The sequence below is a fragment of the Eleutherodactylus coqui genome, chromosome 1 (genome assembly GCF_035609145.1).
Source record: "Eleutherodactylus coqui strain aEleCoq1 chromosome 1, aEleCoq1.hap1, whole genome shotgun sequence".
In the NCBI taxonomy this organism is placed as follows: domain Eukaryota; kingdom Metazoa; phylum Chordata; class Amphibia; order Anura; family Eleutherodactylidae; genus Eleutherodactylus; species Eleutherodactylus coqui.
The window spans coordinates 327,752,382-327,780,014 of record NC_089837.1 but is presented as its reverse complement, the minus strand read 5'-3'; the positions used below and the strand labels follow the sequence as shown (position 1 = coordinate 327,780,014).

Sequence of the window (27,633 nt, the reverse complement as noted above, 5' to 3'; positions counted from 1 at the left end):
CTGACACATAGATGCATATATGAAAAGAACAAACCAGCTTACCTTAGTTGTGTCATGACTTTTTAATATATTGTCTATGATGTCAGAAAGATTCAAGTGTAATTCCTGTAAAAAGTAGAGAATACTGGTAAGAAAATATATAAGCTGTAACTGCAACAAGCACTCAATAAAAACATGTTAAAAATTGCAGAAACTCATTAGTCTGGATGCATGAACAAAGCTCTTTGTGTCCACTATCGCCTGGCAAAAGCCTCTACAATAGACAATATGCTAGAAAGGGAGCTTACCGAAATGGTAAGCTCACCTGTATGCTAGAGACAGCGACAGAGCAGTTACATAGAAGTGAAGACAGGATGAACTGAGCATGCTCGACCAGAGTGAAAAACTACTAGAGGTTGTGTCCAAGAGCAAAGGGGTGGGATGCTTGAAGGGGTGTCGAGGTGTAGGGGGTGTCGGGGGGAGAAGTCAGGACTGCTGCAGTTTAAAAACAAAAATGGGGCATATTTGCAAATATTAATGATTTTGGCCTAGAACATACTGAGCTAGCAATGTGATGTTGGGAATACACTTTTAACATACAAGACGCAAGTTCCAAAATCTGAACATTTCTGAGAAGCAGGAATCAAATACAATGGGGCATAGCTATAGAAAGTAGTAGAAGAGAATTAAGCGCCTTCACTAGAAAACATGGACACCTATGAACTGATTGAATGCTATGGGCAGTGGATAGGCACAGACTAAATGCCACCATTATTCCTAAATAGAATTATCTGTAATACAATACCAAATTTACTGTATTGTCTTATATATACAGCATAGGTGAAGAGGGATCTTACAGGTATGGCATCAGTGCGGTTATCTTTCCAGACCTCTAGTAATGCAAGAACCATCTCTTCCAGTTCAGTACGAGACAAAACACCATCACGGTCTATATCAAATACCTTGAAGCAAACTGGTTAAAAAAAAGAAAAAACATTTTAAGAGGAAAATAAGCATGACTTTCTTCAAATATAAAATATGTAAGTGGGCCTTGTCCAAGGCTCATTTTTTTATATATATACTATAAGCCCAATTCTCATCTTTGCTAGTCCTGCCAGTTTATGAAATCTTTTCTGAAAAAGTTCATGTCAAAATATCTGTACTTACTACATATGTGAGAGTTTGTAGGTCAGCGGTCGGAAAACTTGTGTCTCAAATTAACTTATTCTTTAATACTGATGTAACTTAAAGGTGCTATTGCACAAGCACTGTTAATGTTAGCGTTATAGCACTAATTGCTGGCCTGCACCTTCAGTCTAGCAATTGTCAGGAAATTTCCCCCCTTCCCTCCCCCTCACCCGCTCTCCGCCTCTCTCCTCCACTCCGGCGTTTGCAATGGGAGGGGACGAGACGGACGCAGAGCCAATCTCCGCTCTGTCCCGCCCACTCCCATTGCTGGCTATGGGCAAGGGGCGGCGAGGTGCAGGAGCTTAGCTACACCCCATCCCACCCACTCCCATTGCAAACCGTTTAGAGGGGAGGAGAGACACAGAAAGCCGGTGAGTGGGAGGGAAAGGGGGAACTGCTTAGATGGAAGCGTATATCGTCCGGCCGTGGAATCGCCGGCCGATATACCCTTGTGTAAATAAGCCCTAGGTTATATGGTTGTGAAGCATGTATGGCAAGGGCTTGAGAGAAGAGTATCTCCCATACCTAGCACCCATTTTAGACAGCTGACTACCTCTGGCAACTGCCCGCGATCACAGCTAGCTTTGAGCAAGTCCGTTAACTATTCATATTCTGCAGTCAAAGCTGACCGCATATCTTTACAGTCATCTGGAAGTCATCGCGCCACAGGGGAGGGCCTAGGAGGCACATATGGAAGTCCCACACAAGCTAGCTGCTTAGATGCCAAGGTCAGCATTGACTGCTGCTTCAGAGCAGTTAAACACCTGCAATCGGCACTAGCTTTCATCGTGGCCATTGCCGACGGCTGTAAGCTGTATGCAACATCTGACAATCTCCACGTTTGGAGAGGTACAGTTACTGCTGCTAGAACTTCTGAACGTACCGGGGTGAAATCTTGGGATAGGCGTGGATCTCAGTGGCCCGATCCCCACTCATCAGCAATTATCCTACTTGCCAAGATAGAAATGCCCTTTTTTCATCACACAAAATTTACCCAGTTGATTCTTTATTAGGCTGGGTTCACACAGGGCGGATTTGCCGCGGTTTTGCCGCGGCAAATAGGCCCACGGCCGCTAATCTCGGGATTAGCCAGCTATGTAGACGAGATTTCTCAGAAATCTTGTCCACACGGGACGGCCAATCCGCTGCGCTAAGTCCGGCTGGAACCGCGGCTGCGGCGGTCGCAGCCGCGGTTTCAGAATATGCAGCATGTCCATTCTATTTTTCATTCCGCTGCGGCCGCGCTCTTATCTATGGGAGTGCCGGCCGCAGCGAAAGAGCGAGCGTCCGGGCCGCTTCAAAGCCGCCGCGGCTTTTTCGGCGGCGGTTCTCCCGGCGGAAATCTCGCGGTTTTTGTTGCGGCCAAACCGCGAGATTTCCGGCGGGAATCCGCCCCGTGTGAACCCAAGCTTAAAGAATGAAGAAAAAGTTCAAAAGAAAACAGTGTTCCTATGCCATCAATAACTTGTAAGAATATTGCTGCAGATGATTATATACTAGGTCAAAACAGGAAGCATTTAAGACAAGTCAATGTGTAGACAATTGTTCAAAAACTGTATTACACGCTTAAAATTGTCAATTCAAAACTATAAAACAGGCAATAGTGGCCATCAGTTTTCCCAGTAACAAGGACCTTTTCTTTATAAAAGCAAAATGATAGTTACATTTTTGTCTCTCAGCTAGTGGTCCCCTACAGCAAGCAGATAAACCACATGATATTTCCTTGAAGTCTATGTGGTTATCACGGTTTTCATCAAATGCATTAAACAAACCTAAAATAAGAAAAGAACACTTGTTAATCTAGTTTTCAACTTTCTCTTTTAAAATACACTATAAAAACTATATCAAAACTGAAATCAGCCCCAAAACAAATTCAATTTGACTTCTAGCAGTAATTTAGTTAAAAAGTGATAAGGCAGGAAAACTAAAATTTGAAGAAAATTGACTAAACAAAATCACACTCGTATCTCAAAGGTTAAAATTTATATTTTATGAAATATAAAAAAAACAAACAAAAAAAAAACAAGAAAATGGGCTTTTGGGAATTCATTTCACAGACTGCATTTACCAATTGCATCCTTCATTTCAGTGACATCAACCAAAAATGTCACTTTGGGGAAAGGGAGGATTATCAATAGCATGGCCCGTGAATTAATGAGACAATGGCACCAAAATTATAATAAAAGGTACATGTATATTTGGTGCAACTCTCTAAGCAAGATAAATACTTTTGCTCCTTTTTCCTTAAACAGTTTTAAAACCTGCTGCAGTAGGCACCAGACTGCCAAAAACACATACAATTTTACACATCATAAACTTCATTCAAGAATTTACAATAGAAGGCTAACATTTTGTTTAGCAAATCTCTTTTAACCCCTTAAGGCCCAAGTGCTGTAAATTTACGGTGCTTGGCCCTGGGCTTTAATCCTGATTAATTGCAGAAATACGGCAGGGGATTAAAGCCCCTGCTTCTGCAATCAGAACCTAAAGGAGAAGTGGTCGTTAACCACTTCTGCCTTCTCTTTTACCTAGTACAAAGCGCTCAACGAGCGCTATGTACTAAGAAGTGAAAGTGGAACTTCCACTACGCGAGCCGGTGATCACATCACTGCCGGGAGCCCGTGGCCCAGCAGAGCTGCAGGGTCCTAGCAGATCCTGATCAGCTCTGCCAGTGACTATTGTCACAGGGGATATTTTCCTCTGTAACTGGGGCTCCTATGGATGCTGCTCCTATAGATGCCCCAGCTACAGTGGAAAAGTAGCTAGGGCATCCATAAGAGCAGCATTTATACGAGCCCCAGTTACAGAGAAAATAATCACTGGCAGTGACAATAGTAACTGGCAGAGCTGATATTATAATAAAAAAAACAAAAACATGTGAATGTCACCCAGAGTTCTTGTATGATGTCATGGGGGGTATAGATGATAAGAAAGAATTCTATAAATAAGTTTAAAAAAATTACAGAATAAAATAAAAATATACACAAAGAAAATAATCCAAAGCCAACGCCAAACAAAACAGTCGCTGTATGCGTTCTGTAATCTGAAAGAATACATATTATATGAAAATGTCCAAAACAAAATGAGGAGCCCATTCCCATACTTTATTTTATATATACTAATTTTAAAAAAACTATAAATGTAAAAAAACAAAACAAAGAAAACAACTTTTTAAAAGTTTTTTTCCCCCAATAAAACCAAAAATCGGGGGGGGAGTGAGTGAAAAAGATATTTTTAAAAATATCCCTATAAGTCATGGAAAAAAAAACGCAGCAAAAATAATTTTGGTAGCTGAAGGAAAAAAAAAATTGGGCAGTTAAACCACCACATGGGTAAAATCCCAAAAACGTGTCTGATCCTTAGGGTGCCTGCACACGAGCAGAATTTCAAGCGCGTGATTTTAGGCACATAATCTGCCCCAGACCGCAGCCAATATACTCCTATGAGGATCCGCAGTTGTCCCCAGACGGACGGATGTGTATCGCGTTTTTTCACGCGCGTGAAAAAATCTGCGACCTGTTCTAATTTTGGTCGGATCATGCGCGTGAAGCCTCCAATACAAGTGAATGGGTGCGTTTTTTCACGCAGTACATCCGCAGTGCAGCTGCGGATGGAGTCACTGGTTGCTATGACTACAGGAAGTAGGCATGGTAGGAGGCGTCCCAACACACAGCAGAGCTTCACAGGCACATTTCAACTGCAGATCTGTCCTTTCAGTCCCCTCATCTACCAGAGAGCAGCCAGCAGACACCAGCCTGCCACAAGCCATAATGATCGACATGGGGAAACTTGTGGCAATCATGCAGGACTTCCCCAGCCTATGGGACAGTAACTCCCCAGAATACCTCGACAAGAACAGAAAGGAACAATCCTGGCGTCTACTGTCCGCGCAGGTTTATGGGGATGCGTGGACGAACGCAGTAGAAGCAGAACAGAAGAACTTGCGTGAGTATTATTCGCTATTGCGTCAAATGTACTTTTTTTTTCATTTTAACCCCTTAGTGGCCAAGCAGTTTTACTTTTGTTTTTATTGTGCTTTTTTTCCATCCCCACTTTTAACCCCTTAGTGACGGAGCTTTTTTGCTTTTTTCCTTTTTTTCCCCCTACTCCCTAAAAAATCGTAGTTCCTTTATTTATCCATCGACGTCGCTGTATAAGGGCTTGTTATTTTTTTGCAATGGCACTATTTATTGTACCATATAATTTACTGAAAAACCTTTAAAAATTGTTATCGGAGAGAAAAAAAAAACACTTTCCACCATCTTTCGGTGCGTCCTGTTTCTGCAGCGCGCAAAGTGCAACAAAAACGACCCGATATTTTTATTCTATGGGTCAGTACGATTACTACGTTACCACACTTATATAGTATTTTTATAGTACGTCCGAAAAAAGTGACATGGATCAACCATGCCCACAAAGACATCTGCTCACCGGGTGAAAGCATGTTGCCAGAATAATTTAACGGTGCTCGCACAAGCAAGAGGGACAAAACTGAGTCTGGGTGTTGGTTTTTAAGCTGTTTTCCAGGGAATGGGCAGTTCTCTAGGGGTTGGGTTTACAATAAGGGTGTCTTCCGGATTTTTCTGCGCGTTTTTTTCCGCAACACATCCGCGTATATCCGCGCGTGATTTTTCACGCATCCGCACCTATCCGCAAGCACATTTAGGTACCATACGCGCGTGAAAATCCGCTAGTGGAATCCGGAACGCTCGTGTGCAGGCGGCCTTAAGGTACAAAACAGCCTGGTCTTTAAGGGTTCAAGTCTGAAGCATATCAATGTATTATCAAAAAAGCATACGGTTCTATGAACGCAAACCCACAAACAAGTTCTAAATCAAAGTTGCTAGGATAATCTGGGAACCATAAATGGCTTTCAATGTAATCAGAGGTTTCCACGATTGTTCCAACGATAAGTTATATCTACATTCTACCATAAAGTACCTTCACTCAAGGACTGATGAATTGGTGGAGAAATCAAAGGAACAAATGTTTCCAGGTCAAAGCGTCCAGTCCTTGATTGAGCCTTTAATAGCCAATATCTTTTTTCCAGGTCAATGATGTCAGATTCTTCCACTGTGAATGTAATCCATAAAATTGAGCATTAGTATACTTACAAGTCAATTAGTAACATAAATATTCCTAGATATGAAAAAACAGACCAAAGTAATCAAACCTTTATTGGTAAGCATGTATTTCCCATTTTGCCTACTTCGTAAAAAAGCTCCTATTACATAATCTATAAACACTAAAAACTGCTTAATGTAAAATTAAATTGACATATAAATCAGCACAGAAAAAAACCCATAGCATCCAAATACAAGCCAATTACAATTTACACAAGAAAGGCACAGATACGTCCTTCCTTACCTACCCCTACACATATACAAAGATGGGTGGCACAAGATGACCAGCTTTGAAAAATGGTACAATAACGTATGTCACAAGAAATTTGGGATCCGAAAAAATCTGCACAAAGCAATGGGTGGACACATCTGCACATCGAGGAAAAACATACGAAAAAGACATTTAAACATCCTACAGGGCTCTCAGCAAGATCTGTAAACCGTTTGGAATACATATCACAAGTAGGGGTCTTTCACAGTTTTGTTTCTTCATGTGCTCCTCTGAAGTATTTTTGGATCAAAGGGACGAGTCAGTTTTGCTGGAGGTCTATTAGAGCCAGAGCAATAGCGGATGGAACCTACTACTTCCTACGTAAGAAATAAAAATATAAGCCTGCCCCTTTTTACTATACCTATTGTTGTAGTCAAGACTCCAGGAAAATGTAAAGAAGGTTATTTTATTATTTGGACTGTAATGTTAAGGTGTACAGGATCAAAGTACTAAGTTAAGTATGGTAGTAAATGTTAAATGATCTTATCTATTGTCGGAAAACCTAGTCAAGCAAACAATATCGCCAATCAATGGTGCCATTATCTTTGAAAGACAAATACAAGCCCACTGGTCTTTGCAAACTTCAAAAGAATACTCCAGGATTAATTATTTGTATAAGCAAGAAAGAATGATGGCAACGGTCATGGAAGTGCAGTTTTGCAATATACCAGCTTTATCCGATTTATCTGTTACCATGTGACAGTCTATATACATTTGTTGAGTGAACATTGGTATCACATGGAGTAAGTTTCCCTCTTTGCTGCCTGCTCTCTGTCCATCAGGATTCAGCATACAGATGACAAATAAGGGAATTGCATATAACGCTGTCCACAAACTAATTCAATATAAGGCTGCCCTTACACAGATGAATATTGGTAGAACCAGTCGATTTAGGTGGGAACGGATCATCATCTATGCATGGTGGTGCCCAGATTTTCCCCACCGACAGCAGCTGTCAAAGTAAATAAGGGTTGGGCGTGTTGGATATCCACATGCCCAATCCTTATGTCATCACTAGAGTTGCTAGACACAGATGAGCTTTTCCATAGATTTATAGTTGTATAACAGACTGTTAAAGCTGTAGTAAAACAAACATTTATGTAGGAACGTTTGTATTCTTGGGTCAACCAGAGATACACATTTGTGACTCTTAGGCTATGTCCACCGGCGGATTTTAATTATAAAATCTGCGGGAGATCTGCAGCTCTACGAGCCCATAGGGATGCATTAGCATCCATAAAACAATTTAGAGCATGTGGATGTGATTTTTTTCCGGCATGCGGGAAGAAATTGCAGCATGCTCCACTTTTCTGCGGATCGGCTTCCATTGAAGTCAATGGAAGCCACCTGATCCACGGCACAGCCACAGCAGTCACTGTGGACGTACCGCGGATCCACGGGAAAGCAGGAGATTTTATTTTAGTTTTTAAATTGCACTGTGCATGTGTCCGGCACGTCAGGACGAATCCGCTGTGCTGAAGAAAGAAGATCCGTCCGGCATGGAGGAGACCCGCTCTGGATCTGGACATGTAAGAAAATATATTTTCCTGTCAATGTATGGGGGAACAGCTGGATTCCGCTTCGGGATTCAGCAGTGGAATCCGTGTGTGCACTTATTGTCAAATATACATTATTCTTTATTGCAAATAGCCTCCTGGTGTATCTGTACAATAAGACTACGATAAAATGATATTAAATGGCAACATGACATAGGAAAATAGTTACGGGGTTATCAAATGTCGAGACATTGGATGCAGAAGTGGTGTCATAGAAGAACTATATTTTACATTAAAAAGTGTACCTCCTGTCCGTAATCTCAGCTGAAGGACACTGCAGTCAAACATTTGCTCACAAAAAGGCTGACAACAGTGACATAGCTGCCAACAAAATATCCAAGGGCACAACTTTGCTGGGCAAGTGTACTAGAGCTGCTCACAGAAAGTGCAATCTAGGCACAGATCTAATGTACTACAAACGCCATCGGGGGCACAAAATAATGTTTATTTAATACATGGTAAATAGCCAGTTTTTCCAATTATATGCCAGAAAATAAATTACACACTTGTATATTTATATGTAAATATTAAACAAAAACTTTAATAAAAAAATAAACAAGGAGAAATACTTTTAAAATATATGTGATGTTTACAGTGAGATTATCAATCAGAAAATAACCAAGTGATAAATATTTTTGAAATATGCACATTTAAGACAAAAGCTGATTGATGACTTTTCAACAGTTGCTATACAGATTCATTGTGGAGGTAGGCAGGTTTAGTATTTATAAATATATATTATATATATGGCTTCATGCCCATGGCTGGTTCGGATTCCGACTGTGAAATCAGACCCTGCACCCCCCCAGAGACCCTATACTCACCTGTCCGGATCCGCCGCAAGTGTCTTGCCTGGCGAACCAGCACACATGCGCAGTGCAGTACATGACGCGCAGGCGCTGGGTTGTGATGCGGATTCCTGCGATACTCCACAGTGCCCAACAGCGTGGAATATCACAGGATGGACAGCTTCCATTGACTGCAATGGAAGCGGTCTGTATGATTTTCTGCACAAAATAGAACATGCTGCGATTCTCCCACGCGAGTAGAATATTGCAGGTGATTTCCACTCGTGGGCAGGGGAGAATCTTTTAACACAGCATGTCAATGGACGGACATAGCTGCGAAATTCGCGGCGGGCGTCTGGCCATGAATTCTGCAGCGATAATCCATCTGTGGGCATTAGCCCTTAGGGCTCCTGCAGACTTGCGTTTTTCTTGCGCTTTTTTTCACGCAATATTGCTTTGTAATTTTCACGCGATTGTCAATGAGACTTTCTAATGTTAAAAACGCATCGCACAAAAATTGCAAAACACCAACTTGCGATGCGTTTTTAACATTAGAAAGTCCCATTGACCGTCGCGGTAAAAAAAACAAAAAAAAAACAGCAACATTGCAGCGTTAAAAAAAAGCAAGTGGTTCTGAGTCTTAAAGGTGAAAGCCCTCACTGACTGACTAGCCAGTAATTCTTCAAGTTCCCGATGTCGTACAAACATGAAATTGGCATTCTTTTGTTCCTAAATAGGAAAAGTAACGGTGGTGTGTGTGTGTGTGTGTGTGTGTGTGTGGCGGGGGGAATGGGGGTGGATCTCACAACTCAATTATTCAATGCTAATTGTAAAAGTAAGTGCACCCCTATGTAATGTAACTTCCCGGTGTCGTACAAGCATGGAATTTGGAAAGAGCATTCTGTAGGTCCTAAGTGAGTTGAGTGCGAGGGGTGAAGCATTCTGCAGAGGGGCATCGGTACATGCAGCCTGAGGAGAATCTAACACTCCTGTATGTGTATACATATTTTAGTCTTTGATTCCTCTAAAGTAACCACTTCATTACATTTTCCATGCGAACACGTAAACAACTGTATCAAATTAACTCGAGTGAAGCCGGGTAGATCAGCTAGTCTATCATAAAGCAGAGGGCAGATAACACAGGAACACTTCACTGATAAATAGGTCACTGTGTAGGGAAAGGGAAGAGATGAACTCTGACAGTGACCTCTGCTTATGTCACAGAGCATGCGGAGCAGAAGACTAGAATTACAGTACTGCGGCTATTTACTTCCTGCTGCCGTCAGCCGAAAGAGCAGATCAATAGAGAGAAAGTGATATTGCTAAAGACATGAATATCTTAAGGTGCTCATATACAGACTAAAGTGGATGATTTTAACCAAAATGATCACTTGTCTGGTAAAGTTTAACAATGGAAGGTTGTTTTATTCAACAGATAATAGACCATCATTGTCTCAAAAGATATCAGTGGTCTTTGAAATTTTTGTCCAGTAGTTGGATGAAAGATCTTCTCTTCAAACAATCTTTCGTTGAAAATATTCCAAGAACATATAGTACCAATCTGTGACAGCTAACGTGGGCTAAAACGTTTATGGCTGTGGCATGAATGTTCACTAGATGATCTTTTGTTCAATGGTTATTCAATTAGCAACCCCCTTGACCTAATTTGTATGGCCAGCTTTACTCAAACTGGGCATTAAGGTTGTTTATGTGTCTTATTAAAGGGAACCTGTCATCTGCCTAAAAGCACCATCAACTAATTTATGGTGCCATAATGGCAGGTGACAGGGAGCTGGGTGCTGTATTTTTCATACTCACCCGCTTCCTCGTTCCTGTGGCGCACAGAAATCTGACTCTTTTCAGAGTCAGTGCAAACGCTCACCATACAAGTCTATGAAAAAGCACGCACATGGTACTCTGAAAAGCATCAGATTTTTTTTTGTGCCATGCGGACTTCAGTTGGACACCACAGAAACCAGGAGGAGGGCGAGTGTAAATATACATCACCCAGCCTCCCTTTCACCTGCCATAACAGCATCATAAGTTAGTTACTTTATGGTGCTTTAGTCAGGTGACAGATTCCCTTAGGGGCTAATGCCCATGGCCAGATTCTATTGAACCTAATAGCTCAATGTTCAAACTACGGAGTTCTGGAGCGTGAAATAAACAGCCAATGGAAGACGGCCGTCACGCTACACTTTCACTGTAGTAAAGCGGAAGAATCGCGTGAATACGCAGCCCCACCCACTGCATCATCTGATATTGCCAGCACGTCATCGCAAGGGGGCCGTACAGGACTCCGGAACATCAGTTGGAACATTTAAATGCCACTGTCAACATAGCCAGTAGCATTTCAAGGGATAATAGCTCCGATGAGCCGTGCGGCTTATCGGAGCTGTTGCCAGTGGGTGTCAGTTTTAAGAAACAGCCGGCGCCCACGTTGTATGGAGGGAGATCTCCACACGATCTTCCTTCATACATACCCCAATGCGGCAGGACATAAATGTATGCCCCGAAGCGTTAAAGGGGCGACTTACCAAACCAGATTAGCCCATATAGAAAAGCGGTGCCCCTCTGAAAAAAGGATTTTAAAAAGCCAGGGAAAGAACCATTCTTCTGCAACTATAACTAAGCAGGAGTCCATTCACATGTCACGAAAAGTTGGTCGACCACACTTGAGGAAGCTATAGTGGTCATTATTTGCCACCAAACTTTCCAATATACCTGACTATTTATACATTGCTATAACTAGAGAAATGTGACAAACCTTTGAAGAGAACTATAAAGCCATGTCCTGTCATTCCATTCCCCCACCTACATTTATAAAAAGGATTACCTTGCAGATAAGCTCTTCCCTTTACAGCAGCAGTAACCTGACAATAGCTTTCACTCAGGACATGTATTCATTTTTGCTAACTGCTACAGAAGAGCTAATAAAAATACTGAAATAAAAAACAAAACAGCCAAAAATCCTATAAACTATTGTTTTTCATAAATATTGACTTTATATAAAAAAAACAACTTTCTGATGGAAGTGTCCCTTTAACATTACTTTATGATTGTTGGTCCTTCTAAAACATACTGTCTGTAGAAAAAAAAATCCATCAAAACATCTTGTGGTTAAAAATAGTAATATATCTGCTTTTATATACGGAGTATTCATCACTGCACTCCGAACATGCTTGGAGCATAGAAAACAGAAACCAGGACAGTAGTACTAGGCAGTGACTGCTGTCAGTCCTCTCCCTCCCTCTCCTGGCTGGCTGCACTTAGTCGTACTCCTGACTTCACAACCATTAACCCTTTCCAATCAATTTGTATCCTGGTTTTCCTAGGGGGCTTACTCTTTTCCTGCCATTATACAACAGCGCTATATGCTGGCTAAAGCCAGTACTGCATGAGGTGACATGTTGGATAAGCTCCAACAGCAGAGAGGCTGGCAATATACAGTAAGGAACTCCAACGGGCGTCTTCCAACATCGGAACTGTACAGCCTTAAATCATAATGTCTTTAGACGTCAGACAATGGAGAGAGGCGATGTACAGACAGACAGGAGTTGGAGGGAGAGAGCTGAGAGCGTTCACTGCCTGTTTTGATTCACCAAGTAAATTACTTTAATCCTGTGTAAAAGTAACTCATTCCTAATAATTACACACAAACACATCAGAAACAGGAAAGAGAAAAATCAGTCTGCTGGTTTAAAAAAAAACAGGAGAGCAGAGATACGCTGGATGTCCAGAGGCGTTTTTTCATAGCATGATCCGCGGCGATAGATCGCATGGGGAGCATGCATGACATGCTTTTCTTAGGATAACTATGGAAAGCGCAGCCCAATGTACAATGATTTTCCGCTCGCGTCTAAAAATCGCAGTATTCCGCGATTCTCCACGATGAACCTGTCCTTAAGATAGCTTCAACGCGGAAAATTGTGGTGACATTAGTGCTCCCTCGTGGCAGAATATCGCTCGTGATATTCCGTCCCGCTAGTGGACACTCAGCCAGACGTGTCTACAATTAAGCCACCAGCTCATAGGAGTCATTAGACCCTTGAGAAAACCGACATTTTCCATTTAGTTTCTTTCACACTTTCAGGAAAACAAAATTTAGACATAAAAAAAGAAACTGTCACACTTTTTGGGTGGGTTCTTTTTAAAGCATAACGGCGTGGCAAAAATAACGTTAACTCTAGTCAGTATATAGATCAGTATCACAGCGATGAATTTGTATAGCAATAATGCTGTATAGCTTTTTAAAAGTTTTTCCCTTTTTTTTTTTTTTAATAGTCCTCATATGGGCCTTGAACTTGCGATCATTTATACAATATGCTGCAATACATTACATATGAGCATGTATTCTATTAACTCACTAAAGCCCAGAGATGTTTTATTTTTTTCGAATATATACACACCAAGACACTCTGGGCTGCCATGCTAGCCCAATGGCATCCTGCAATTGCATCACGGGAGAGGGGTGTTCGATGGGGCACAGAACGAGCCCCCCCCCCCCTCCTCCAGATGACTGAAGATCTGCAGTCAAAGCTGACCGCATAACATGAATAGTTAACAGACTTTATCAAAGCTAGTTCTGACCGCAGCAGATGCCAGCTGTCTAAAACAGCTGCCAGGTATGGGAGATACTCTGCTCCCAAGCCCTTGCCATACATGCTTCACAACCATAAAACCTAGGGCTTATTTACAAGAGCGTATATCAGCCGGAGTTTCCAAGGCCAGACGATATACGCTTCCAACTAAGCAGTCTTTCCCCCTCCCCCCCCGCTCTCTGCCTCTCTCCTCCCCTCTGAGTGGTTTGCAATGGGAGTGGGTGGGACAGGGGCAGAGCTAAGCTCCCACCCCTTGTCCATAACCAGCAATGGGAGTGGGCGGGAAAGATCAGAGCTTAGCTACGCCCCGTCCCCTCCCATTGCACACGCTAGAGTGGAGGAAAGGCGCAGAGAGAAGGGGAGGGGGAGGGAAGGGGGGGGGGGCTACTTAGATGGAAGCGTATATCGGCCGGGCGTGAAAACACCGGCCGAGATACGCTCATGTAAATAAGCCTTTACATCAATGTTATGTGGTCAGGAAGGGGTTAATCCTTTCCACAGGCAGGACTTAATGAGCAAATACTCTGAGAACCAAATAGGTGATCACCTGAAAACAGTCTCCTGCTAATTAAAAACCCCCCTCACCCAAAGTGGAACCTGTTTTAAAAGATTGCTCAGAAGCACTAGATGAATTTATCAATGTGGATTCGCAGTCCATGTCTTTTTCCTACAATGTTGGTGTATTTGCATTATAAAATATCGCTGTGTCACTCAAGTGTGTCAGACATAAATGACAAAACAAAAAAACTGAAGGAGCTTTCCGGCCTTTAAACATTATGCGAAATGGTTAAACACACAAGATGCTCATACACTTGTTTGGCCAACAGGTATTTCTTACAATTTCTCCTAATACATGCAAATTCTGCAAAATGTGCATGTCTTTTCAATGGGGAGAGAGGGGAAAGCCGCTGCCGGACAGCTCTGGCGGTGGTTTATCTCCATGGAGAACAAAAAGGTTTGGCATAAAAATTTAACATGCTAGATTCTTCTTTTAGCGAGAGTCCCATCATATGGTGAAGAAAGCAGATGGGGACAACTTTTCTCGAAAATGGATGGAGTTCTTTACTAATGTACTGTGTGCAGCTGATATATCGCTGCCAGTGTCACTTGCCATCACATGACCATGCTCCTGGTTCTATTCTTCTGCTTGGGTGAAGACACCTTCCCTCTCCTTGATGTATGAGACTTCATATAACACAGCCTCTTATCTCCACTGCTCCCTGACTCTCACCCTCCCTCCTGGCTCAGGAGCAATTTGTTTTACCTGCTAGACAGCAAATAATGCAGATTCAGTGAGCAAAAGAATAAGTACTCTGAGTAATTCCAGCCCTACATCGCTAGGTTGTAATAGAGGGGCATGCAGGCAATGGCTGTGAGAGGAGAGAGATTATGGGAACTGTAGTCCTTCACATTGGTAAATTCAACATAAAAAGCCCTTGTAGCATAAAGCAAAAGGTACATTACAGAGTTGGGTGGAATAATGAAAAATCTGAGTTATGGTGGATTATCTAGTGATCAGGCACATAAGTACTTTAGTGTATACTTTTAAAACCAGAAAACCCCTCTAAAGGCATTATATCATATTAGAAAACGGTTAATCCTTTTTTCTTTGCTTTACCTGACACACGTACGACCATTTACGTCCTAATTGTACATGCCCCGTGTAGTTAGGACAGTGGGCTCAGGAGCGAACCCGCTCCATACACAGCAGGTATCGAATGTCTTACAGTCGACACACACCCGCAACAGCTGTGATCAGAGAGAACATTTATCACAGCTGTTAACAGCAGTTCTGTCAGTTGTGTCATTTAGGGCCTCATGTCCACAGGGAAAATCAGGCCCGCCGCGGATTCTGCATTCTCCTCCTTTCCCGAGGACATGAGGCTAAAAAAATGATTAAACTCACCTGTCCGGACGCTGCGGATCTTCCCTCCGTCGCGGCCAAATCTTTTTTCGACCCGGCGGATGTGCTCGGCACGCAGTCAGAGTGCCGTGCACATGCGCCGGGCACTCCATTCTTTTTTTTTTTTTTTTAACTCCTGCTCTCCCGCGCTACCGGGAGCAGAAATTCAGGTAGGGTGTTCCGCGGATCCGGACGGCTTCCATAGGCTTCAATAGAAGTCTGCGGGAAACCCGCACTAAAATGGAGCATATCCGGATTTTTTCCCGCACGCGGATCCGCACTTGACAGGAAAAAATGACATCCGCAGGTATTTAACTACATGCGGGTGTCCAATGCATCCCTATGGGGCGCGGGTCACGCTGCGGGAAAAACGCTGCAGATTTTAAATAACAATTTACCAGTGGACATGAGGCCTAAATGTTCCAATCAGGATTTAAATGTCCAGAAAAGCTTTCCCTGAGATAACATTGCGGTGTTGCCATCTCTGTATCATGGCGGCCTGGGACTTCTGAAGACCCACAAGACTGCCATTATCATTTGCCTATTAAAGATATGCTTGTGGCAAGTCTTTAATAGGAAGCCTGTTAGAATACAGTATAATACAATGCCATAGTATTGCATTATATTGTATAAAGCAATCAATCGCAAGTTCAAGTCCCCTGTGAAAAAAAAAGCTTTCCTTTATTTTATGTCATTGCATCTATTAAAAAAAATGTGCTAAATCGCTACATCTGTAAAGGTCCAGTTCCAATTTATTAAAATATCACATTGTTAATCCTTCATGAATAACAATGACAGGGGGGAAAAAATTATGCAAAGGTAGACTTGCACTCTTTTGGTCACTCAGTGTCCAAGAAAAAGAAATGGGAGTAAAAAGCGAAAAAAGTTGTATGCTCCCAAAAATGGTACCAATACAACCTACAGACTGCCCTGCATAAAACAAGCCTCCACACACACCCATCGACGAAAAGAAAAAAAAAAGTGTTATGGGGGTCAAAATGGTAATCGACAAATTTTCTAAAAAAATCTTTAGTATTACTGTATAATTTTGGTATTGCTGTACTCCTACTGTCTTCCAAAATGGTCTAACTGTGTTTTTTCCCCACATTGCCCCCCTTAGAAATTTTTAAAAGCCTTCCAATACATTATATGGTGTGTTAAATTCTGCCACTGAAACCTAGAACTCTACCTGCAAAAATAGGCTTCCTGTAGAAATGTGACCCAAAAAATAAAGTTATGATTTTTTTTGAAAGTGAGAATACCAGAACTACAGAATGTGACCTGGACACAGGAACATCAATGACCCTTGGTCATGAAAGAGTTAAAGACAAAAACCACCACTTACGCAATCATTGGCTCTGTTATTACAGCTTGGTCCTTTTTAGCTGAAAGGCTCAGCTGCAATATCATGTCTACAGACAGCAATGTCACCTTAGGCCTCTGGCACACTAGCCAGGAGTGAGAGTAGTGCCCGAGAAGCTTAAGCACAACTCGCTACAGACATCACACTGTGTACTGTCCTATTTACATACTAACATTACCTAGTTCTTGTCTGTGAAACAGACTGAAATAGGACACGCCATGAGTTTGTTCCCATGGATCATCCGTCCATGTAGAAAAATGTCAGTGTGCATTTCCTCAAAGATTTATAATAGGGCGAGCTCAGGAGGAAACAAACCTCCTGTGAAGCAGAAGGTCCAGAATATGGAATAGCACATGGTTCAAAATGCAGTAGTGTGCACCTAGTCTTACTAGAGAAAATAATCCATAAATTTCTATAAGCCCCTTTAGACCAAGGTCAGATGAGCATTTTTTTTGCGCGTGGAAAAAAAATGCGTTGATTGCATAAGCAGAAAACGTGTGAACGGACAAAGTTTCATATGCGCAGCTGTGTTTGGAAAAGCGGAGCTGCTGCACGAAGGTCCACTTATCACTGAACACTGACAGCACTGTCAGTGTTCAGCAATGATGGGACTCCCCGCGGGGATGAAAGAATCCCCTGTCACAGCTGTGGCAGAGGAGGGCAATGCTATCCCATTGCTCTCAATGGGGCCAGCGCTGCTGCCGCCCCATTGAAAGAAAATCGGATACAGGCAACCCCCATCGGGATTTTCAGTGATTGTATGGCTGTGATTGGTCCCTGCACTCAGCCAATCAGAGGCAGAGCTTCCAGGAGGCAGGGATTTTTCAATTCCGGGCCAGAAGAAAAGAATAGTTAGGGAGAGAGAACAAGCTCGGAGCCGCCAGACATCGCTTTTAGGTGATGTATTTTTTCACGCAGCTAGGGGTTATTTTTGGAGTAGGGCTTATAGTTCAAGCCCTTCACTGAAAATCCCTGCGGAGTTTGCCTTCATCCCATTGCAGCAGCGCCGGCCTCATTAAAAGCAATGGGATAGCATCGCGCTCCTCTGCCACGGTCCAGGGGATTCTTTCATCCCCGCAGGGAGTCCCCTCATCACTAATGAGGACCCCCCGTGGGGATTAATGGAACCCTCAGGAGTCCCCTCATACCCGTGGGGACTAAGATGTTAACAGTTGTTACATTTAAAAAATGCTTCTGGCCAGAAGCACCTTTTAAAATGCCCTGCTGTAAGCAGCAGGGAAGTGATTCGCAGCGCTGGAGTTTCCATTAATTACTGGTCTCATAGGAGACCATGGAAACTCCTGCAAAACGCACACCAAAGATAGAACATGCACATCTTTTTTAGGTGCGCACTGCTTTACGCTTCAAATTCTGAGCATATGAACGCTTCAATAGGAACCAATTGGTTCTTTTAGAAGTGTGCACTTTGCGTGCGCAAAAAACACACGCTCGTCTGAACGAGCCCTTAAAAGGGAGCCAGTCACCTGCCTTTAGCCTTACAAACTAAGATTATGGGCTAAAAGTAGGTGACCCGTGGAGTACAGGGATGTAAGTGGTATGTATACTCCATAGCAAAGACAAAGATCTCTGCGCCATCAATGTGTTCAAATACTACATATAAAGAGTTGCAGCTGTCTTTTTATATTTAAAGGTTGTGACTTCCCTTCATCTTTTTCTGCCCTTTAATCATTTAGATGAAACAAACAACAATGCGTAACTCTATAAAAATACCAAAAAACAGAAGAGAACACTGGTTAAACGGCTAACCTTTATCAACAGGCTAAAACAGCCCACTGCAACAATAGATTCAATTGGCCTGGTTATAAATTGCTGTATTAGGTGTTCAGTGGGCCATGAAATTAAAGAGTGCAGAATAAAGATTTAGCATTACTGGCTGAAGATTACATTCTCTATTAACAAAATGCAGATCAAGATGTGCACTGTCCTCCACAATGATTTCCAATGTTAATTTGCTGGAAGAAACAGCCTGTAAAAGTCATTGGGGTTTCTCGGTGCACCATACCATCAGTCGATGCTTTAATGTGCAATGATATACAGAGTTTGGAAATCCAGATACATCGACAAAATGTAAAACCATTCTTGCTCTCCTCTCTAAATGCCAAGCAGTAACTTATTATAAAACAACCTTTTCTTCAACATTTTGGGTTTCTTTAGGTGGCGAAAGATGAATGTATTCAGAAAGAATGTATGAATATATTCAGGAAGAACAGCTGAATCATGAAAACTGCAAGCAACGTTCACACGGTGGCTTCTACATTTGAAAAATCTGATGTGAAATCCACCTCAAAATCCTTGGCACATTAACAGGTTTAAAATAACGTATTATTTGTGTCCAAGGACTTATTGAAGACCACTATATAATTAGCTATACACTCAGTGCCACTGTATATCATAATATAGTTGTGTTACTCCATAAAACATCTTTTTTTTTCACGTATTATCTTAATGAGTGCCAAATATGAAGGTTGTTCAAGGCATATAAATACATAATTGGGTATTGAGCAATGGACAATGAAGTCATACTGACATCCTTTCACCTTTTCAGTCTACAATTCTGTATTGCTTACGAGTTCTGTGGATTGCCTCCAACTGTATGGACTGGAAATAAAAGCACATACACTGGTTTAAAAAGTTTAAAAAAAAAAAATCTAAAAAAAAACAAAACACGAATTATTAATAAAAAGTGTTTTTTTCCCCCAATGAGTCATTGTGAAATGATGGGTTCATTATTTAGTTCATCTAGATCTCTTCCTAACAAGTGGTTTAGAGACGGCTACTCAACCTCCAGGAAAAATCTTTTGATGATTGGAGCTTTTAATTTCTTATTCTGCACATTTCATATCTGTAATAAAATTGATGTTCTTCAGCAAACCGTATTTTATGTATTGGTCTGACTGATCGTGCTTCGGATGCATAGCCCCAGTAGAAGCTTTCACTCTAGCAAGGTGTTGATACCTCGAAATCCCCCATTTGGTTAAAATAACCTGTCTATACATCAGATATGGAAATTTGTTTATCATAGAGTGGGGGTCCTCCAGTCATGACCCTTCTCTATAAAAGGTAGAGGAAATTGGAGCCAGGAGGGAGTTTCTCCTGTCTTGGTGGCATGGCAGGAAATCTCATAAACCAGGCAGGCAATGCAACTAAGAAGCTAAGAGCATGCGATTGCCCCCTACCTCTAAAAATTAGTATATATATTAATGTATTTAAAATTTCCTGTAGGTATGAGACATTTCCAATTACAGAACTGAATGCCTTAACAGACAGTGGTTGTTTTCTGTAAGGCTCTTTCCACTATTAAAAATAATGAAAAACATCAAGATAGGTTTTCATTTCTATTTCCAAGCGTGTACATGAAGTCTGCTACATCCATGTAGGAGTGTCTCTTGTCTTTCTTGTACACAGATCCAAAAGAGCAAAAAAAAAAAACTTACAAGGATGGGTAAAGTAATGTACCAGTAAGAAACGCAGCACAAAGCACAGACTACTGCTCTGACAAGTGACATACTGGGTAGACTAAGAACAGAAGTGTTCATGAACATAGGTAAGGTTTTATTATATGCCTAGAGAAAGACAGTCATTTGCAATTGGTGCTGTGATTTCAAACCTATCAACTATCTTGCAGAAATATTAAAAACAAAGATAGAAGTTGCCAATCCATTTAGTAAAACAGAAAAATGTGTAGAAGGTTTTTTTTTTCTTCTGAAAGGGGACCAACATCAAAAGATGGAGGGTATAGCTAAAGATACAATAAATTGCCAAGGATACATTTACACAAGCGAAAAAAAATGAAAATAAGACATAGGCAAAAGCAGTTGGGTTGTCTGCATGAGGTATAATATAGTGCATTATCTGCACCCCTTTTTGTTACACAATAGTGAGTCTATAGCCATTTTTTGTGGTTTTTGTTTGCCTATGTCCTATTTTCTGTATCTCTAACTGATGTTAGTGTAGGGACTCACAAGTGAACGAGAAGCCTTGACAGGGCTTGCGAGCTTGTGTATTTTGGTCAGAATATTAACTAATACCTCGCAATATTGAGAATTGTTCATATGTGTGTATGCATTATATTTATTTTTTTACATGCAGTACGGCTTTTAACGCTGGGGGGGGGGGCAGTGCCAGTGTGGTTCATCCAGTGGTATGCAGCGTAGCCGCTGTTTTGAAATATGGCGTCAGCAGCCACCATTGTGGCTAAATGCCCCCAAAACACTCTTGCTTAGGCCAGACAAGGAAAAAGCCTTAGATAAGATATCCAGGCCCTTTCTGCATTCCACCCTACATGCTTTGGCCTGAGCTCTTATAACCTCATTCACCATACCCAATCTAACATATCCACCACCTTTACAATAAATTGGCCAGGTAGGGATGCTTCCTTTCACCCTTATTATTTAACCTCTTGCTAGATCCCCTACTACACCATTTCCAACTGCTAACCTTGCAACAAACAACCCACCCATATCACACAGTGACAGCTTTTGTGGATTACGTCCTTTTGATTGTCAAAAATCCAACATCCACCCTCCCGCTGGTGCCCCAGAACCTTCAAAAATTAGGACCCTTATCGGAATACACCCTCAACTTGGAGAAAACAGGGGCCCTTTTGATAAATAGCCCATCACAACCAAAATGGACCCTTCAATATCCCTTGGCAGACAAATTACATCACGTACCTAGGTGGACACATACCTAAAATCATACCGCAAACTATACATGGTTAACATCAAACCCTATATTACATTGTTGGAGCAAACCCTGTTAAAGTGGCGCCAACTCCCACTGTCCTATATAGGCAGGTGCCACCTGATCAAAATGGTGGAATTCCCTCGTCTCCTATATATACACACTCTGTGCTCTTCCAATATCATTCACCCTTAAAGGTGAAAACAATAAATAGTTTGATATGTAAATTTATCTGGAAGGGGGGTAGAAATCTGATACCCTTTAACACTTTAAGGCACTGAAACCCAACAGAGAGATAAACCTTCCCAATGTACAGATATACAACATAGCAGCACTTAAAAGAATTATAACCGATTGGACTCCACAAACATCTGTATTTGTAGATACGCATATTGAACAAAAACTAATTCTATGGATCAGTCTCCCCAATTACCAACATCTTCCATGCCCAACGATCCCGGACAACCCCTTACTAATACCAACGTGGAAGCCATGGCAAAAACTGCTAAAAACAAGCTCTTTGTACCGCAGTTTCTCAATATACTCAACGTAGCTGAAAAACCCAAAATTTCAATGCAATGCATCCCACAGAGAATTCCATCAATGGCAGACAGGAGGAATAATATTAACCCTTTGAATCCAAAATTGGATTGCAGGGTTTCCTAGGGGGCTTTTTCTTTCTGCCATTTTACAATGGCACCATCTGATGGCTAAAGCTAGTACTGCGGTATGGGGCATGCTGGAGAGCCCCCCCCCCCCCCCCGACAACAGAGCAGCCGGTAATATGCAGTAAAAATACCCTGCCGGATGTCTTCAGACATCGGAGCTCTACATCCTTTAATCAGAATGTCTTCAGACGTCAGATAGTGGATTGGAAAGGGTTATATGTCTGTTAAATGAAAACACCCGTGAGATGCTATCTCTCCCAGATCTGCAATACAAATACCCCCCAAGCCCTTATAACCTGTTTCCCCTATGTACAAGCAAAAGTTACATAGACAGAATCCTGGCCAACACTTCCCCACGTGAATAGTCAAAACTAAACCAAGACACCCCCTCAAATATGCAAGGTCATACAACCAGAGCCTACCAACATCTACGCACTCCAATAGACTGCGCCCTGTTCCAAACAGCACTCGTGAAATGGACCACTGATTTCCCTGAGTTAACCATCCCACGCCTATTGAAGGCCCTAAAGTATAGTTGGTGCTGCCTTGAGTCGCTACACAGAAATTACTTTACAACTATCAAAATTGGAATATACCCCAGATGATAGCGGTCCCCAATGTCAGGAGCTGGGGGCCGGTTATCTCCACTGTCTGTGGGACTGCCCCGTGATTCAGAATTTCTGGAACAAGATACACGGGTTCACGACCACGCATCGGACCTTGGCTGGTCCCCTCAATCTCGTCTGGGTGATCTTTGGTTACATAGACCAAGATGAACAAAGATGTACACCAGGGAGTCGAAAACTTCTACATATAGTATCCATGGCAGGCGTCAAAACAATCCTGCAGACATGTATTGACACAAACCCAGCTCCCTTTAAACTCCTATTTCTCATGCAGATGGACTGGGTAGAGGCCTCATCAGAAAAGGAAACCTGGGTAGAGAGGTTTTTCGAGAACTGGGAAAGCTTTATTAACACATTGCCCAGATGAGTGAGGAAGGCTATTAACGAATCCTTTAATCTAACATCTTGGCATATGTTTATTTATCTCTCCCCCCCCCCCCCCACTCCGCATATCCTTCCTCCAGCTTTTCCCAAAAACCTTTCCTTTATTAAGATGCAATGGGATAGGTTATAAATGTTTGTTATGAACTAAAATGGAATCCTCAGAACCAGACATATGTACCACAATGCTTGAAAAGGCTTGCTAAAGATCTAGTATCCTATTGTATCCATCACTGTATAACATGCATTTATGTCTTTACGTACTTATGAAAAAAAAGTTAATAAAAACATATGGAATTAAAATATGGCGTCATTAATAGGCTGTGAAGTCTGCATGGTGCACTACATGTACTGTGTGGCCTGACATCCTGTCTATATTTTACATTTATGTGCAAGCATAGTGCTGGGCAGCCGTTCCCTCCATATAAGGAGGATGTGTGAGTGGTTGTTTATCAGTAACTTGCACCTGTGCTCCTCCTTATAGCAGTCGGGCTGTCTACACACTGAGGGATATGGTGCATCATCTGCACCCCTTTGTGTTACACAAGAGTGAGCATATGGCCATTTTTCATGTTTTTTTATATTCACACGTGCGAGCGGGATATTGAACCGAGAAACCCGACATAATATCACGCTTCTCAACATGGGTTGTACCCACAGATGGGAGAAGTTTTTCATGCAAAATTGCTTTGCATCACTTCTGTGAAATTGCGATCCTCCAGAGTTTGTTTCACGCTTGTCAGAGGATAAGCAAGTATTTCCCATTGATTTCAATAGGAAACATCCCATCGCACGGCATGCAGTGTGTTTGAATGCCCCATTGAAAACAATGGGTAAAGTGTTCCAAGGGAAAGTGAAAAAAAAATTAGGACATGCAGCGATTTTTTTACATAGAGTATTTTTGACTCTGTTTTGGATGCATAATTTGCTGCAGGAATTCCACAGCATTTCAGCCCTGTGTGAAGGTAGGCTTAGGAGGTGTAGACAGGTAGCCAATATGCTGCAGATTCTCCATAGCTGAAAAAATCTGCAGCAAACCCAAAACATTTGGTGGGGATTTTGCTGTGGATTTTGTTGCAGATTTGCTGCCAATATTACCCATTAAATTAGATTTAAATTGAAGGAGTCAAATCTGCTGTAGACCTGCACCAAAGATTTTGATGCGGCTCTGGTGCAGATTTTTCAGCTGTGAAAAATCCATAGCAAATCATCTATGTCTGAACCCATCTTAAAATTCAAACAAACAATCTGGTGGGCTATTTACCAATCATATGCTAAAATCACCAGATCATTAAAGAACACCTGTGACCTGTTCCTCACACCATCTTTGTTCGGTGGTCACTGTTTAACACTGCTTTTTGATGCTGAGAAAAATGCTCATTGATGCTGTAGCCTGAAAATTTCGGACCTTCATCTAGCTCAGTTGTGGTTTAACAGTAGACGGGATCTACCAGTATATCTCAAAACCGTGGCAAATAAACCTCAATTGTAAGTTACTAAGTAAATTTCCCATTTCTTGTAGAAGCCACATGACATGCAAGTGTGTCCCATAAACCCAAAGAAGTGTCCTTTCAGCTTCATCAGATCAGTAGAACTTGTGGGAAAAAAAGAAAATAACTTGGGTATTATCATAATCAAATTGGGAAAAAGATATCTCATGTATACCCCATAGCGACCGCCATGGTAAACCCCAGTCATGATGAGGCTCTAAACCTGGGTTTTTATCAACTCTGGGAAATTGCCTACCTTCTGGGGGGAATAGTTACCTACATACTAGGTCACCTACCTAATAGGAGGGATATACCTACTGGGGGCATCAACCTAATTGGGGGCTACTTACACAAATGCACCCTATCCACCTAGACCTTCCCCCAAATCGATTTACTATGGAGGGTACCAGGAGAGACATTATTTCGGACACAGCTTGGTGCTAAAGAGGTGGAAGGGGCTGGCTATTCTCTAAGCTGGTCCTAAAAGACATCTTGGTCTTTTACTTAGGTGGTGTACTAGAACATCTCTGGTGGAACAATTTGAATCCCAAAATGTCCAACAAGAGAAAAATTGATGCAGAAGGAAGGCAATGAAAGTTTGTGCTTCAAGTAGGAAAACAAGCAGGTCTTTAGAGTTATGAGGCAGTGTCGGTGGTAAAGGAGTACAATATGTGTCAGCATTTAAAGCCCAAACATGGAACCAAGTATGCTAAATATAGTTTCGAAGTAAGACAACAAATTGTCCAAGAATTAAAAGGCAGGCTGCAATTGCAGCAGAATATGTTCACAAAAGCAACCGCCAAAAACGATGAAGGTGTGAAAGCTAGCTTTATTGTAGCTGAAGAAATCACTCAAGCTATGAAGTGGTGCATGCCAAAGGTGTGTGAGCAGGTACGACCCGATCCAATACACAGCTTTAGGCCCCCTGTCCACGGTTGCGATTTTGCCGGCAGTAAATCACCGGCGAACCACGCCGTCTGAAGCGTTGCTATGGAAAGCGTCGGCCCCGTGTCCACGAGCAGAGAATCACTGCGGCGGCAGAGATACGCTGCGGGATACCGCAACGCCCGTGGACAGGGGACCTCAAAGATGACTGTTTGTCAAGAAACACCATTCCAAACAGAGTTAATGAACTAATAGGAAATCTGACAACACAGCTGGCTCAAGAGTAATGCAGTTATCAGACTTTCACTAGCTGTTGATGAAAGGACAGACAACACAGCGCAACTATTAATTGGTGTGACGATAGACTTCTCTGTCACTGAGGAGCACTTACATGTAATTGCAATGCATGGGGCAACAAACAATTTTTGATGCGGTGGAAAAGTCTATAAGTAAACATAATGGAAAAGTTGGTGGGACTAACTAACGATGGCCCTCCTTCAATATGTCAAGAAAAAACAGGCTTGGTTAGACTAATGAAGGAGAAAATACAAAAATGGTTACTGCCACACACCTCTGATAAGGTATCATTGAATTATCTATCAAGAAGCTCTGTGCCGAAAGGTTCTGGAACTAGATATTATGGCCATGGTCATAAAACCAGTGAACTTCATTTGGGCCCGTAGCTTGAATCATCGCCAGTTCCAGGTGTTTTTACAGGGGATGGACTCAGAGCCTGGAGACGTGCCATACCACACAGAAGTAAGGTCGGATGAGTAGCACAGTCCTTAAAATGATTTTTTTAAGTTTACGGAATAAACTGCACTTTCCATACAAAAAGGAAAGGAAAACCTGTCAGAGCTGACAAATCCCAATTGGCTGTGTGATTTTTACTATGTTGTGTGACATAACTGAACATCTCGCCCAACTGAATCAGAGACTGCAAGGACGCAAATAAGTCATCACTTGTCAGAATTGATCACAGCTTTCTAGCGTAAACTTCCCCTTTGGAAGTCCCAACTCTACCAGAACAACCTTACCCACTTTCCTGTTTGTCAGAGCATCTCAGGCTCAGTTCTCTTTTTCATGCATTCGGTTTACTACCAAATTGAACCGGTTAATTGAGGAGATTGAATAGCGCTTCTCTGACTTTAAAAAACAGCACTCAAGCTTTGCCATCTTTGCCAACCCTTTCACCGCTGATGTCAACAGTGCACCCCATCACCTTGAGTTAATTGATATTCAAAGTGATAGTGGCCTAACAGCAAAGTTTGAGGATGCTAAAAATCGAGAACTTATACCATCTACTGCCCCGTTTGATACCATAGCTCTAACGTCATGCCACCCATGTTCTCTCAATGTTTGGGAGCACCTATCTCTGCAACTGCATGTTTTCAATAAATCTAACTAATCACAGATCATGCTATTTTACGGATTGCTATAGCACAAGACTTAAAACCAGACAGACACACTGACCATGGGGAAATGGTGTCAGACATACGAGCAGAAAACAAAATGGGTAAGCATTTTTAAAAACCTGAATTTAAAAACATTTGAATGGTTGTGCTTGTATTTTGTTTTGTGCTTGTTATTTTCAGAACATAATCAATTGATGAAGACAGTGTGTGATATGGTGCCTCAGGTTAACTATAGGTTTAGATTTATGGTTGCCTTCAAAGGGCTGATTGTAATTGTAAGACTATAAATGTAACTACTCCTTAAACCATCGGAGTAGTTATTTATACAGTCTTATGATTACAATTAGCCCTTTGAAGGCAATCATAAGGCTGATGTGGCCCTCGGTGGCCCTCGATGAAAAGGAGTTTGCCACCCCTGCCGTAACAGATTACCCAACTCAAGCTCTACAGATGCTATACTGAAAAAGTTTGGACAGGATTGACCTAACTATAGATTAAAATACGTTTTGACTGTTTAAAGGGGTTGGCCCACGATCATTTATATATATATGTATGATTGTTGTGGTCTGACAGATGGAACCCCCACAAGCCACAAGAATGGGAAAACGGAGTCCCACATTTAAATAAATCTGTGGCCACGCATGCGCAGTAAAGCTCCATTCACCGTCTATGGGACTAATGGAGATAACCAA

General features: G+C 41.9%; 1 protein-coding gene across 2 annotated transcripts in view; it reads right to left on the bottom strand.

Moving 5' to 3' along the window:
- USP32 (ubiquitin specific peptidase 32) overlaps positions 1-27,633 on the bottom strand; it is a 229,128-nt gene that overhangs the window by 107,393 nt on the left and 94,102 nt on the right. For both annotated transcript variants that reach the window (XM_066575111.1, XM_066575112.1), the window contains exons 6-9: positions 6,109-6,240; positions 2,832-2,939; positions 837-952; positions 43-105 (exon numbers count right to left, since the gene is read on the bottom strand). In XM_066575111.1, coding sequence (XP_066431208.1) covers positions 43-105; positions 837-952; positions 2,832-2,939; positions 6,109-6,240 — 419 coding nt within the window. The remainder of the gene's footprint in view (positions 1-42; positions 106-836; positions 953-2,831; positions 2,940-6,108; positions 6,241-27,633) is intronic.